At 32.6% G+C, this 15,000-nt stretch overlaps 1 protein-coding gene across 3 annotated transcripts in view; it reads left to right on the forward strand.

The window, feature by feature from the left end:
* The window catches only part of fuss (SKI family transcriptional corepressor fussel), a 20,185-nt gene that overhangs the window by 622 nt on the left and 4,563 nt on the right, over positions 1-15,000 (forward strand). For 2 of the 3 annotated variants that reach the window (XM_085661875.1, XM_035867184.2), the window contains exons 3-4: positions 150-742; positions 1,267-1,610. In XM_085661875.1, the coding sequence (XP_085518001.1) occupies positions 150-742; positions 1,267-1,610 (937 nt within the window). Of the gene's footprint in view, positions 1-131; positions 743-1,266; positions 1,611-15,000 lie in introns of all 3 variants that reach the window. The other variant, XM_085661874.1, reaches the window with a different exon arrangement.

Below are 15,000 nucleotides of genomic sequence, written 5' to 3' on the forward strand. Positions count from 1 at the left end.
CCTTTTGTTCTCATTTCTTTTTCCTCTTCTTTTCTCTCCTCTTCAATATCTATAGGTTTAAAAAAAATGTTATTTTTTCTCTTTTCTTTTTTTTTTTTACAAATTTTTGGGGAATATAGAGGAAGAAAAAGTGTTGGGATTGATCACAGGTTACCGGAAGATTTCGCATTCTCTGTTCACCACGAGTGTGCCTGGGGTTGCCGTGGTGCATTCCTGCCGGCACGTTATAACAGTTCAAGGGCAAAGTGCATCAAATGCGCTTACTGCGGTCTCTTCTTTTCACCGAACAAATTCATCTTCCATTCGCATAGAATCGGTCCGTCGGACAAATACGTACAACCGGACGCGGCCAATTTCAATTCTTGGCGCAGGCATATGAAATTATCTGGTAATCCGCCAGACGAAGTGGTACACGCTTGGGAAGACGTTAAGGCAATGTTCAATGGCGGCACAAGAAAGAGATTATTGAGTAATCCAAATGCAAGGGAATCACCTAGCCCGGCTAAACAATCAAGATCATCGCCGACCATGCCGGTTTCCACTCTCGTATCATCGCCGACGCATCCAAGAGTACCACCATTTCCGGAATTACCATTACCATTGTCCAGGAGTCTCGTTATGGATTACGTTTGGCATCAACATCAACAGGCAGCTGCCGTGGCTGTAGCCAAAAGTCCGGGATTTGCATTTCCACCTTACGCATTACCTTGGCTTGCCAAAAGAAGCCCGGTCCTATTTCCAGGTAAACGAAAACCTTTTACGTTTCTTTTATCTTTTCGATATCGCATATTAAATGGATCTATAGACAAGGAAATGAATCGATTCAAGTTAATCGTTAAGTTGTCGCGAATAAAATAATCCTCCTCCCTAATTGTGCACGTCTCAAAATAAATAATTTCTCAAATTTGAGACACTTGGACGTGCGCTACAATTCAGACACTTTGAACAGCTCTCATTTATACAGAATGAATAATTTTAACTCGCAAAAAAATACTGTATATTCTTTGAAGTCACGGAAATAATAATCAATAGGTTTGTAAACGGATTTTCAATTTTATCATTATAAAGAAAAAAATGTATGAATCATGCAACGCGCAAATTGTTTTAATCGAGCTCTGAAATTGATCTGATCCAGATTGAAATTGGTATTCAACGTCCAATAAGACACGACTAGAATTAAATAGCACGACAATTAAATATCCAATTAAATGTCCAAATGACATTAACGATCGTTGAAATTTGATTTTTTTTTTTTCAATTTGCCAGGACCAATGGCACCACCGATAAGTGGTTCCAGCCCGACCGAACCTCAGCTTTTACCAACGATGAATCCTCCGTTACATCAGTCCGCATTTCGACCAGTGATTCGTGGTCCACCAATCGGTGAACAAGCACTCGCTTCGCTTCAAGAAACGTCTCAGGATGGCAATTCCAATGGCAAAGAGGAAAACTCAGACGACGAGGTCGACATAGAAACGACCGAGGACGATCCAGGGACGCCACTTAACGCTACCCTTCACAATCTTCATTCAGCTACGAATTCTGGTATCGCTAGTCATTCCACTGGTAGAAACGTATCTCCTCAATGTTGGAGTCCACCTCGGGAAACGGTGAGCCAATTTAAATGTTAATACATTTCATCCATTCAATTTATATCAATTATCTAAATATATTATTATCATAATCAAGTAATACGCTTTTTTTTTTTTCATTTTTTCTTTCTTTTTTTGTTTCGGTCAAACAAAAAAAAGAAATTGCGTCTTCACGCGTAAACTTAAATCATACATACTTACGTACGTATCACGATCAATAATAATCGAGATCATCGCGATATACGATCTAACGTTGTTTCTTTATAAATTGAAAAGAATCAATGAGAAATCGATCGATTAATTATCTATATTAATTTAATTTTATGTTTGATCAAATGTCGTAGAATTAATCTTTTACTATCATCCTTCTCATCCATCTCATGTCCATCCTCCTTTTATTAATTAACTATACGCATACTATAGATCATTTTTATTTATACTATGATACTTGAGATTTTGTTAAAGATTAAAAAATATCCAATGAAACGATTGTTCCATTTTAATTTATTTAACAATTGAATAATTTTTGTGTGCTCTTCCCTCTCTCCCTCTCTCTCTCTCTCTCTCCTTTCTTCTGTTTAAAAAAAAAAAAAAAAAAAAAGAAAAAGAAAAGAAAGAAAACACGGAGAGAACTCATTTTGTAAGTAATGTTCGAGAAAAGCAATTCGATTAACTCTACGACCAAAACTGTTTGTCCGTATCGAATTACGCGAAAGACGTCGACGCGCTCGTTTTCGTTTACATCGGGAGCGTGGGATCTCTCATGAGTTGGGTGGAGTACTCTACTGCTTCATTTACAACGTAAATATACTCCGTTATTAAAGTTCTCCTGAAACACTTTATTCACTATCGAATGATTAACGATCGACGATCATTCTACCGACGATCTCTCCCTATATCTATTTATCGAAATAAATTGATTGAAAAGAAAGAAAGAAGGAAAGAAAGAAAGAAATAATAAACAAAAGAATTAAATTAAATTGTTTTTTTTTCTTTTTTTTGTTTTTCTTTTTTCTTTCTTTTTTAAATTATACATACTCGTTCATTTTACTATTGACAATATTGCATCGTTTGTTCTTCTTGTAAGTTGAAAATTTTGTTATAATTAAAAGAGGTGAGACTAATCGTAGGAGACAATGAAAAATTGAAAAAATGACGAGTAAAATACATTCTCTTTTAAGAAAAGAAAAAGAAAAAAAAAAGGAAAGAATAAAAAAAAGAACGAAAAGAAGGAACAAAATAAAATAAAATATTAGAAAAGACTTGGATGAAATCGGAGAACGTACCCTTCGGTGTCCCTTTAAAGTCGCGTGCGGGTTCACGGAAAGGGCGATTGTACCTACTTGCATACATATAATTTTGCACGCATAACTTTTGCCACGCTATTACACGCTAGTCGACACGAAACGGGGAGAGAGAGAGAGAGAGAGACAGCCATACAGAGAGAGAGAGAGAGAGAGAGAGAGAGAGAAATTTGAAAACGAAAGCGACGAAGCACGTTATAACATAATTCTAGCGTGGTCCTACACTTAACACAAAGAGACAGAGAGAGAGAGAAAGAGAGAGAGAGAAAGAGAGAGAGAGAGAAAGAATGTATGTGTGTGTGTGTATTTACCAAGTGTTTACCGGCATCGAACGTGGCGTGTACTACCGTTTGTAACCTGTTTCTCCCTTGAGAACTTAACAATGGTCACGTGCCATTTAAAGAGTACACAAATAAATACCACGCAATGGTTTACTGCAACCTCGATTAACGAGATGCATTATCTTAACCTTCAAGTGATTTGTTTAACAACGTTAGAAGCTTGAATTGATAAGAAACATGATAACAGATCGTATAATACATCGATGTGCATAATTAATCATTAGGTATATATATTTTTTAATCGATATAATACATGCGCACCCGTATATAGGTATATATGCACAAGTAAATTATTGATATTGATATATTGATAAATGATAACCAGAACGATATATTTTATCATAGTTTTAATAAGATGAAATATTATAAATCGTTCGTTAATTGTTAATAAAATATATGACAAATTTTTTTTGTTTTTTTTTGGTTTTTTTTTTTTTTTTCTTTATTTTATTAAGCTTGAATTAGATCCATCTTTTCATTGATTACGAAGTATTTCATCGATAAGAAATTTTTTATGAGAGATTTAATCGATCGATTAAAAAAAAAAGAGAAAAAAAAGAAAAGAAAAGAAAGAGAAAAATGAAAAAGAAAAAATTGAGAGAAATGCAAAAAGTTCTGATATGAGAGGTCCTAAAAATGAGATCATTTGAAATTGAATTTATCATTTAATAGAATATATCACGATTATCATGGGAAATCGATCATTTGATGTTGCCATAGGTTCGATAGAGAGAGAGAGAGAGAGAGAGAGAGAGAGACAGACGAAAGGGTTATAGGTAGGATATGATAGATAGGTATGTAATAGATGGGGGTGAGTATGTCTACCAATGTAATACTACTCGATGTCCCTAGAATTTGCTCTGCGGTCTGACTGCTCGTACGGCAGCCCTCGTCAATCGCGATAATTATTGTGTCAGTAAATACTCCGTAACCATTACAAACTCAACAGCTCGTGTGATGCCGATTGGTAGGATCCGTAATAGACTCACCTAGATGATATATATATATATATATATATATATATATATATATATATATATATATATAACTGTATATGTATATACGTTTCTACTAGAATGATATAATTAAATGAACGATATTATTTCCACACACACACACACACACACATATATGTCATAACGATAACATTCATCTATACTATACTACATGCGCTATAAACTTAACTGTTAAATGAAATCAATCGAATAAATATTTTTCTTTTACTTTTTTCTTTTTTTCTTTGTTTTGTTTCTTACGAGTACTACATTTTTTTCTCATTATTATAAATAATATAAATAATAATTTATAAATAATTTGTAACAATGATTATATATCGCTTTATTATGTGTCAATAATATTAGAAAGAAAAAAATCTTTCGATATAATCATGTACAAAAGGATAGATTATAATTTAGATATTTATCGAATGATTAATTTTAATATTATTTCTTTCTTTTTTAATTTCTTTTTTTTTTGTTTTTTCATTTTTGTTTAAATACGATTCTTTTTCTCTTCTTTTTCTTCTTCTTTATTCGTCAAAAATGATTTAACGTTAATACTATGGAAAATCCTTTAATCGATCCATAGCATAAGTCTTGCATGACAAAATCCAACAATTGCATGCGATAACGATCATCCAATACACATAAACGAATACAAGCATACTTATCTACACATGCACAGTTATCTACACGTGCACAAGCGTTATCATGAAATGCCATCTAAAAAGTCTTTCTCTTCGAGTAACAGCTCGACAATTTATCAAAACTTCTTTGTAATCGATTACGAATATTTATATATATATACATATATATACGTATATATATATATATATATATATATATATATACGTATAGATATAACAAATATGTACTAGAAATGTTAGAAACACTTAAGAATTATAATTGCCTATCATCATCAATCAGATATCTATAAATGGGGGATAACAAAGCGGAGGATAAAGGTGGATAAAAAATACAAAGAGAGGAAGAAGGCAAATCGAAAACAAACACGAAAAAGAAAAGAAAAAGCAGGCAGAGATTAAATCTCGAAACTCCGCTAAATCCGACTGAGCGAGAAAAAAGGAGAGGAAAGAGGGAAAAAAAATAGAAAAAAAAAAATAGAAAAAAAAAAATATAGAAAAAAAGAAAAAAGCGAAGAAGACGAAGAAGAAGAAGAAGAAGAAGAAGAAGAGGAGGAGAGAAAAGGTAGGACGGGATGGTGTTTGGACGGCCGTGCAGGGGAAGAAAGTAGGAAGGCGAGAGGAGAAAGAGAAGGGAACGTAACGGGAGCACAAAACGGGAAAACGGATCGACCTTGTGAGTGAGGGATGTTGAAAGAAAGAGAGATAGAGAGATAGGCTTGGATAAGCCATCCGGATTGCCAGACAGCTTTTCAATTCCCCCTTGTCGGTGAACGTGTCGAGTGGAGCACAGAGCCGTATTTTGTGCAGAGATTCACAGCCCTTCCACTATCTCTCTCTCTCTCTCTCTTTCTCTCTCTCTCTCTCTCTCTTACTCACTCACTCACTCACTCACTCACTCACTCGCTCGCTCACTCACTCATTCTCTCTAACTCACTCTAACTCAGTCAGTCGGTTGCTCTGTCGAAGATGGTTAACGCGTGTATACGTAGCTACATCTCGTGTAGAATTCTATAGACATATATATATATATATATATATATATATATATATATCCGTCACTAAGCTATCCACAGATAGAGAGATAGAGAGATAAAGAGAGAGAAAGAGAAAAGAGAGATAGAGACGGTATGTAGTGAAAACCCAGTTACTGAGAGCCACCATATAGACCGATAGAGAAAGAGAGAGAGAGAGAGAGAGAGAGAGAGAGAGAGAGAGAAAGAGAGAGACAGAAGAGGCTATGTTAGTAGGACCGCAACTCGGATGTTGCGGTAACTAAGTAATCCCCGAACGTTATTTGCAGTTATTTCTCGCTCCGCTGGACCGACTGAGAAGAGAAAGAGAAAGAGAGAGGAGAGATAGAAAGAGAAAGAGAGAAAGAAAGAGAGAGAAAGAGGATTTCGAAACGTTTTCATTTTCGGGACATCTGTGAAATCTACTTTTATCTATGTACTTCTCTATCTGTCTCTCTCTCTCTCTCCCTCTCTCTCTCTCTCTCTCTCTCTTATTCTCCCTAAATAATAATAATAGAAAAAAAAAGAACAAGAAAAAAGTAAGGAAGCAAGAAAGAAATAAAGAAAGGTAATCTTGACATTTAATACGATTTTACATCTTTCGAGAAATACGAAAAGGATTTCTGAATTCATGAGATTTCATTCGTTCATTCCCAATCTCCCTCTCTCTCTCTCTCTCTCTCTCTTTCTCTCTCTCTTTTTCTCTCCCTTTTTTTTCTTTTTAGATAAAGGTACATTCACGAGAAATCGGACATTCATTTAAATGCAATTAAGCAACGTCACGTAGAGAATCGGAGAAGGTTAGAACGGGAAGAGGGAGAGGAAAAGGAAGAGGAAGAGAGTGAGAGAGAGAAAGAGAGAGAGAGAGAGAGAGAGAGAGAGAACGGGTAAAGGTTATATAGAGGGAGAGGAGTTAGGGGCTGCGAGGTACGGGGATAAGGGATACGGGGGTGGACTTCGGAAACGTTTAAATCAAAGTACGACTCGTTTTAGTTAGCTCCGACCGCAACTTTTAATTGCACTTCGACCGTCTGGAGAGTCATTAGCCTTTCCTAAAGAGAGACCTTCTATCGTTTTTCTACTACCCTCGCCCTCCCCCCTCTTCCACCCTTCCTCACTTTTTACCTCTCTCTCTCTCTCTCTCTCTCTCTCTCTCTCCCTCTCTTTTTTGGAGCCCCTCTCTCTCTCCCATCTCTCGGTTGCTTTTCTCTTTTATATACTTTTTTAACACATCGTTTGATCCATTCCCAGTATATAAAGAGGATTTTCAAAATAAATTTTTCTTTTCTACGTAAAAACGATTTATATTTTCTTCTCTTTCTTTCTCTATCTATCTATTTCTCTCTCTCTCTCTCTCTCTCTCTCTCTCTCTATCTATCTATCTATCTATTTATCTATCTGTCTTTGTCTCTCTATCCCTTTTTTAAAAGAATCGTTAAATAAAGAAATGTTAGCAGGCATTTTGAAGAGTCGTTGAACAAAGCTCCAAGAAGTTTCTTACTTTGAAATGCCAGTAGTTGACCTTTTATCCGTATACGAAGGGAGAAATCCTTTGGGACACTCTGTGATTAAATTGGACTGACATACTAAGTATATATACATATATATATATATATATATATATATATATATGTATATATATATATAAGTAAGTATAGTACATAGTATATACTTAGTATATAAGTTAGATTGTTTTTGAGTATGAGTGTCTCTCTCTCTCTCTCTCTCTCTCACTCTCTCACTCTCTTACTATTACGTTCATATATTTAACCTCGTAACATTTTCAATTCATTATAGACTGAAATGCAATATATCCTCGAATCATATTTATGATTATGGTTGTTGAAATGTCAACGATTAAAGGAGAAAAGAATAAAAATGGAAGAGGGAAGAAGATATATATATATATAAAAAGAGAGAGAAAGAGAGAGATAAATGAGAAGTTTTGTTCGTGTCTTATTCATTTTCAATTTCTATGGGAATTCGTTGTGTCGAAATACGATGCCATCAAAAGCGAGGGCGGTGACTGTTGATTTAATTATTATCGTTAGTCAGGACCATCTCCGCCCTGCAACCCCTCAAATCCAATACGAATATCTTCTATCTCTTTTTCACTTTCCCTTCATCTTTCTCTCTCTCTCTTTCTCTCTCTCTCTTCCTCTCTCTCTCTTTCTTTCTCTCTCTCTCTCTCTCTTATTCATCTTCTTTCTCTTTTTCAATTTTTTTATGACAGAGCTATACAGTTTTCTTATTACCGATATTAGAGAGAAGATTTGATTATATGTAATTGAAAAAATTGTCATATCTCTCCGTAAACATTAACTTAAAAAGTTCTGAAAATCTCATTCTCTCTCTCTCTCTCTCTCTCTCTCTCTCTCTCTCTCTCTCTCTCTGTGTGTGTGTATGTGTGTGAACAGTTATTTTAAATTATTTCTAAAAAGCTTTTAATTAAAATATTTCGTTAAGTTACGAATTTATACGTCTTCTTTTTATCTTCTTTTTATTATTATCATAATTTTCTTTTGCTAGTACTTTCTATATAATATTCAATTTGATTTTTTAATTATTATTCACTTTTGTAGGATTTAAAAAATTAACAGTATTAAATAAAAAAAAAAAACAATTGTTTTTCTTAATCAACGAAACTAAATGAATAATGTACTAATTGAAAATAAATATTATAGATGTTTCGATTTTGATTTATCGAATAATTTAATTCAATAAATCGATTGAAATTAATTCTTAGTAATGTTGACATCAAATTTGAATTATATTTTCTTTTCCTTTTTTTTCTTGTTTTTTTCATTTCTCTCAATTCAATCGTTTTGTTGCATCGATAAAGTAAATTCATCGAGATCTTTGAAACTAACTCGTAGCAAATAATATAGTATGACAGAGATCGTTTCTTTGGGGGCGGGGGGGGAAAAGAAAGAAAAAAGAGCAAGTAAAGACCGTTTTCATCGATACTAAAATAAAAAAAAAAAAAAAAAAAAAAAAAGAGAAGAAAAAAAAAAGACAGATTACGACGTATCTATCGAATTCCATCCTGTTTGAGATTAGATTTGTCGATTCATTCGAGAAAATCGTTTACGATAGACACGACGACGGATTCGTAATGAACTTCCTCCCTCGCACGTATTATCAAAGTTATAAAAGAAAATCCCATTGATAAAAGAACTGTGTCAACTTTAAAAAAAAAAAAAAAAAAAAAAAAAAGAAAACAAAACAAAACAAAAGAAAAAGAAAAGGGAAACATTGAAAAGTTTCATTCAATAGTATTAATCCACCTGTGCGTTATAAAAATCTATAGAAAAGGTTTTATTTTCTCAAAAAGTGTACTCTTCAAAAAAAAAATTATTTCGCAATAGATTCGACAATTAATGGATTTTATCCATGGTTTGACAACAATGGATATTTGTAGATAATAGCAAAAAAAAAAAAAAAATAAAAAAAAAGAAAAAAAAGAAAAAGAAAGAAAAAAAGAAACGAAAATAAATACCTTAAAATTAATTTTCTAACGTATTCTAATTTCATTGGACGCACGAATGAAAGAACACGTTTTGATAATGGTTATCATCAAACACGTACACGTACAATGCGTGATAATAAATAAAAATAAAGAGAGAGAAAGAGAGAGAAAGAGAGAAAGAGAGAGAGAGAGAAATAAATAAAAAAAGTAACAAAGTAAAAAAATTTTTAATAATAGATATCTATCTATGTATATGTATATATATATATATATATATATATATATATATATACATATACATAGTCACTACATATACATATACATATACATATATATATATATATATACATATATATATACATATATACCAGTGACGAGTATGTACTTTAATAGAATTAGATTCATTGAAGGGACGGATAACGTTACCATATAAGTCTGGAATTATCGAGAGTATAATCAATTTCCCGGGCATAATTCCGTGGTGCATGGATTCCGACGAGATCGTTCGACCGAAAGCAATGCGACTAACGCGATTGCGTATTAACTTTGCACCCATCGAACTGTTCCCCGTTCTCGATTCTAACTTGTTCTACTTTCGCTTCGAAACGAACTTGATGTTCGTCAACCGATCATGAAAATCAACGATCCGATCCTATCCGATCCTATCCCAATTCGATTTTATCCGATCTAATTCATCTTTAAACATAGGGTGTTACAATCATTTTAAATAATAATCGTCTAATGAATTTCTAATGATTCATTTGTAAAAGAGTCAATTGAAAAGTTCTTAAATGATATTAGGTGATATTAATTCTGGCTTTCTTTTTTGTTTTTTTTTTTCCTTCCTTTCGTTCTTTCTTTCTTTCTTTCTTGTCAAATTGTAAGAACGCAAGATTTGTAAAATCAGCTGATTCTTTTTTTCCTTTTGTCAAATAGTAAAAATTACTAGATTCGTAAAATTGGGTAATCTCGATTCGATTTGACTTTTTTTTTTTTTTTCTTTTTTATGTCACCTAAATCTATAGTGAAAAAAATTATCGTTTCGTTCGTACTATATATGGATGAATAATAATTTTATTGAATTTATTTCAATTTTATATATCTTACGGTGATATCGATAAGATAATATCATTTTATAAGAATTCATCCTGCCATTAAATAATGATATAGTAATTGTGATAATTTTTAATATCCCTTTTGAGAAAATTTCTCGATCATTATGTATCTTTTCGTTTCGCACTTTTCATTTTACAAGGAAATATTTACAAAATTATAAAATGTGCGAGGAAAGAAAAGAAGAAAGATTGTCGAAATAAAATACATATTTACGAAGTGAAACGAACAAACAAAAAAAAATAAAAGATAAAACAAAGAAAAAGAAAAAGAAAAGTAAAAAGAGGAAAAGCAGAAGATCGATAAGCGTTGATAAGAAGAATAAAGAAAAGAAAAAAAAAGAAAAAAAAAAAAACGAAAAAAGAAGAATAAGTTAGATAGAACAGTGAAGGGGATTGGTGATGGGGGTGGTTGGTGGAAAGTTTTACCGTTTAGGTAAAATCCATCGTGTAACGGAACGAGTTTGTTCGAACGGAGTACTGAAGTACGGGGGTGTAGGTGAACGGAACGGAACGGAACGGAACGGGACGGGACGGGACAGGATCGGACGGGACGGAACGGGACGGGGTGAGACGGGGTGAAACGTGGAGCAGATGGTGATGGCGGGATGTTGGGGAGAGAGGAGAAAGGCAGGAGGAGGGTGGTTCTGCACGCTACAATTGTTTCGCCGTAATCCTTTATTGGATCAACGGGGCTGAAACAATTGAGCGAGCCATAACGCGAGGATGGGCCGGTGAAACGGCAGTAACAACACGATAGCACCAGTAACTGCGTCAGGTAGATGGTTCCCTCCTCCCCTCCCTGCTCCAACAATCTACCCATCACCCCTCACTGAACGACTATGCCGGCATTTCGGTTGCTGGTTTCGATATTCTGAAGCCAGGGATTCGTTCGGTTTTACTTTGGGATAGGATCAGTGAAAGATAGAAGAAGAGAGAGAGAGGGAGGGACGGGGAGAGAGAGAGAGAGAGAGAGAGAGAGAGAGAGTTGTTGTTGGGTATACTAGGGGTGGATTTCAATGATGATAGTGGCTAAGGATTCCTACTTTACCGGCTCAACGGAGTTACAAATTGCGAGAATTCATTCAAGAATGCGAAAAACGTATTGAATGGAGAATTGATACATTTCCTTTCCATTTTTTTTCTTCCTCTTATTTCCTTTCTTCTAATTGTTCGATCGTATTTATACATATTTATATATATATATATATATTTTTTTTTGTGAGTTTAGAAAAAAAGAAGAAATAAGATTAATAAGAACAATAATAATAATAATAATAATAATAATAATAATAATAATAATAAAATTTATAAACGATATGCGACATTTCTTTTCTCGATTATTTTTTCTTATTTTCTTAATTAATACTCTATACAAGTGAATATCGGAAAATACACAAATCTTATATAATTGCGAAACGTGTCTACTTTAATTTTGCATTCATATTAATAATTAATTTCTATTTGTTATTATTGTTGTCAAGAAGATGAAATAAAATAAATAATAAACAAGTGAAGTGTATAGGCATCGTAAAAGGATAAATAGAAATAAAATAATGATGACGTAGAATAAAAATGATCACGATAGTTTCAACAATTTTTCTTTCTTTCTTTACGTTTTCTTTTGGTTTGTTTATTTTTTTGCTTTCGTTTCTTTCTTTCTTTTTTTTTTTTTTATCGTTTTGTTTCTTACTTTTTTTCTCTATCGTGCACACGAGATAATACACGAGTAGGTACACGTCACGTACCAACCATAGGATTGCAAGGATCGTGTAATGCGATTCGTAACGAGGCCTACATGGCAAGAATTTTAGTAGAGCTCTATTCCTATTTCTATTTCTATCTTCTTTTATCCCATGTAATCTGTCACTCGAACGATACCCATGGGTAATCCAGAAAATCCAAAGACACATATACACACGTACAAAGATAGAGAAAAAAGAGAGAAAGAGATATGTTCGTTCACGATTTATAATCAAGATTATTTTTCTTTATCGTCAGATAATCATAGTATTAACCATTTTTTTTTTTTCATAAGATTTGTAATTGTCACGTTTTTTTCTTTTTAAGTTTGTCTTTCTCTTTTCTTTCTTTTTTTTTTTTTTTTTTCTTATCGAAAGAGCAGGTGGTCGGTATACATATATATACATATATATATATATATATGTATATATACATTCGAGTCAATATATATCCTTCTTTAGCACATATGTTCCTAACAATAACCATACTCCTAACTCCCTTTTAGAGTACTATAATAGCGTAACGATGTGAATTCGTTACTCTTGATAGATCAATTCGTTATGGTGAAATCTTTTCCTGTATATACTACTTCAACGAATTAATGCCAATCGCGTGATTTATTATAACGATATGTAAATTGATATTTATTTGTTGAAATAATAATTCGAATTAAAATAATAACAACGAATGTAATTTGCGAATATTCCTTTTTTTCTCTTTTTTTTTTTCTTTTGTTTTGTTTTTGAAGTATAATTAATTTTTAAATATAATTAATTTTTAAGTATACTCATTCGATAATGTTTTAACGAGGATAAACTTGCTATTTTTTTATACTGAAAAAAAAGAAAAAAAAAAAATATATATATATATATATATATAAAAAAAAAAAAGAAAAAAAGAAAAATAGAAGAAGAAAAAACATTTAAAGAATGTATTTAGCGAAGGAACGATTATCAAACGAATCCCTCGCTTTAACTCGACAAATTATTCGACAATAGAAGGACTGTGTTCACCCTCACCTCCACCCCTCCCTCCCTCCTTTTACGAATCGGCTCCCTCATAACACACTCCTCCTCCCTTCTCCCTCCTCCCACACCCACTCACCTACCCTCTTATTCTTCCATACACAAAACATACCTAATTACTTCAAATCCCAAATAGCATAAAAGTTTCATCGGTTACGTTGCTCTCTGCGAGCCATTAGCCATTGGACGATGATTAATGTTTGCTCGTATGAAAATGGAAACTTTGAAAGAAAGAAAGAGAGAGAGAGAGAGAGAAAGAGAGAGAGAGAGAGAAGTATATATGTCATGGACGACATCTTAAATACATGAATAAGTCTTTAAAAAGATCGATCATCTTCGATCATTTTAAGGAAACTTAAATTTTTATCTATTTATTTCTTTTTTTATTTATTTATTTATTTATTTATTTATTTATTTTCCTTTTTCTGTTTATTATTTCATTAATTTCAACAAACAAATTATCATTTCGTTGTCACCTATCTTAAGATAAGATAATTGTCAGATAATCGCTCTTGGTAATAAATTTAATTGAATAGAATTAATTAATTCTCGTGAACAAATGATGCGGATATGAGAGACCATCTTATATCGAAATCATAATTATAACGAAATCTCGATCGTCTATTCATGTTAGAGAAAAGAAAGGGAAAAAAGAAAAGAAAGAAAAACTTATTTTTTTCATTAATTCGTTAAAAATCACGAACGTTTTATTGAATCATCGACTGGAGTACGAGAGAGAAAAAGAGAGAGAGAGAAAGAGAGAGAGAGAGAGAGAGAGAGAGAGAGAAAGAGAAAACAATGCAATTTTTATAATCAGAATTAAACCTTGAAATGAAAAAAAAAGAAAGAAGAGATCTCAGATAGTTTTTCGAGAAAACAAGATTTCTAAGAAGAAAATAAAAAAAGGAACAAAAAAAAAGTGATTGATCAAATAAAATTAATTCATGTAAAGAAAATATTGGCGACATAGTTTGACCTGGGAGAATATTAAAGGGGCAAAGAAAAAAATCCTATTTAATTTTTTACTTTTAACGTCAGAAATATACGAAATGATATTGCGTTGAGCGATATATCATTCCCTCTCTCTCTCTCTCTCTCTCTCTCTCAAAATACTCAGGCAAAAGTAAATGTAATCATCGTAGCTTCGTCGTTCGTATGTTACGTGACAACGTAAACGTCACGATAGTATGAATATTTTATTATAGTATGCTAGTAACGTAACGCGGTAGTACACAATCGGTTCCGACTGTCATTTCGAACATATAATATATATGTGGCATACACTATATCTCTACTCGTGCATCTACCATTACACTCTGTATATCCCTCAGAATGGTTTGACAAAAAGCTCTCACCTCTGTTTCAATAATAATCGAAAACGACTCATCATTGTTCGATCGATTAAGATATTTTGCACAAATAAGTTCGTGCATCCGTACGATTTTCAATTCATTCCTTATGCCTTTACACAGTTTTTTTTTTTTTACTTATTATCAGGAATTTATTATTTTTTTTAGATTATATTTTTCATAATTTTGTATTCGTTAGAAAGAGTAGAAAAAAAAAGGTCGCGTCATTGGAACAACGAAATGAATTGCGTGAAATTGAATCATCGTTAATGACGATTATGTCGATTGAAAAAGAAAAAAAAACGAAAAGAAAAACAAAAAAAAAAAACAAAAAAAAAGGAAAGGAAAAATCGGGGAAAAAAAAAGGAAAACTTATAAGAAAGATAAAAATAGATTACTTTGATATTATT

This window comes from Vespa mandarinia, chromosome 16, assembly GCF_050613455.1.
Source record: "Vespa mandarinia isolate Hongniang chromosome 16, ASM5061345v1, whole genome shotgun sequence".
In the NCBI taxonomy this organism is placed as follows: domain Eukaryota; kingdom Metazoa; phylum Arthropoda; class Insecta; order Hymenoptera; family Vespidae; genus Vespa; species Vespa mandarinia.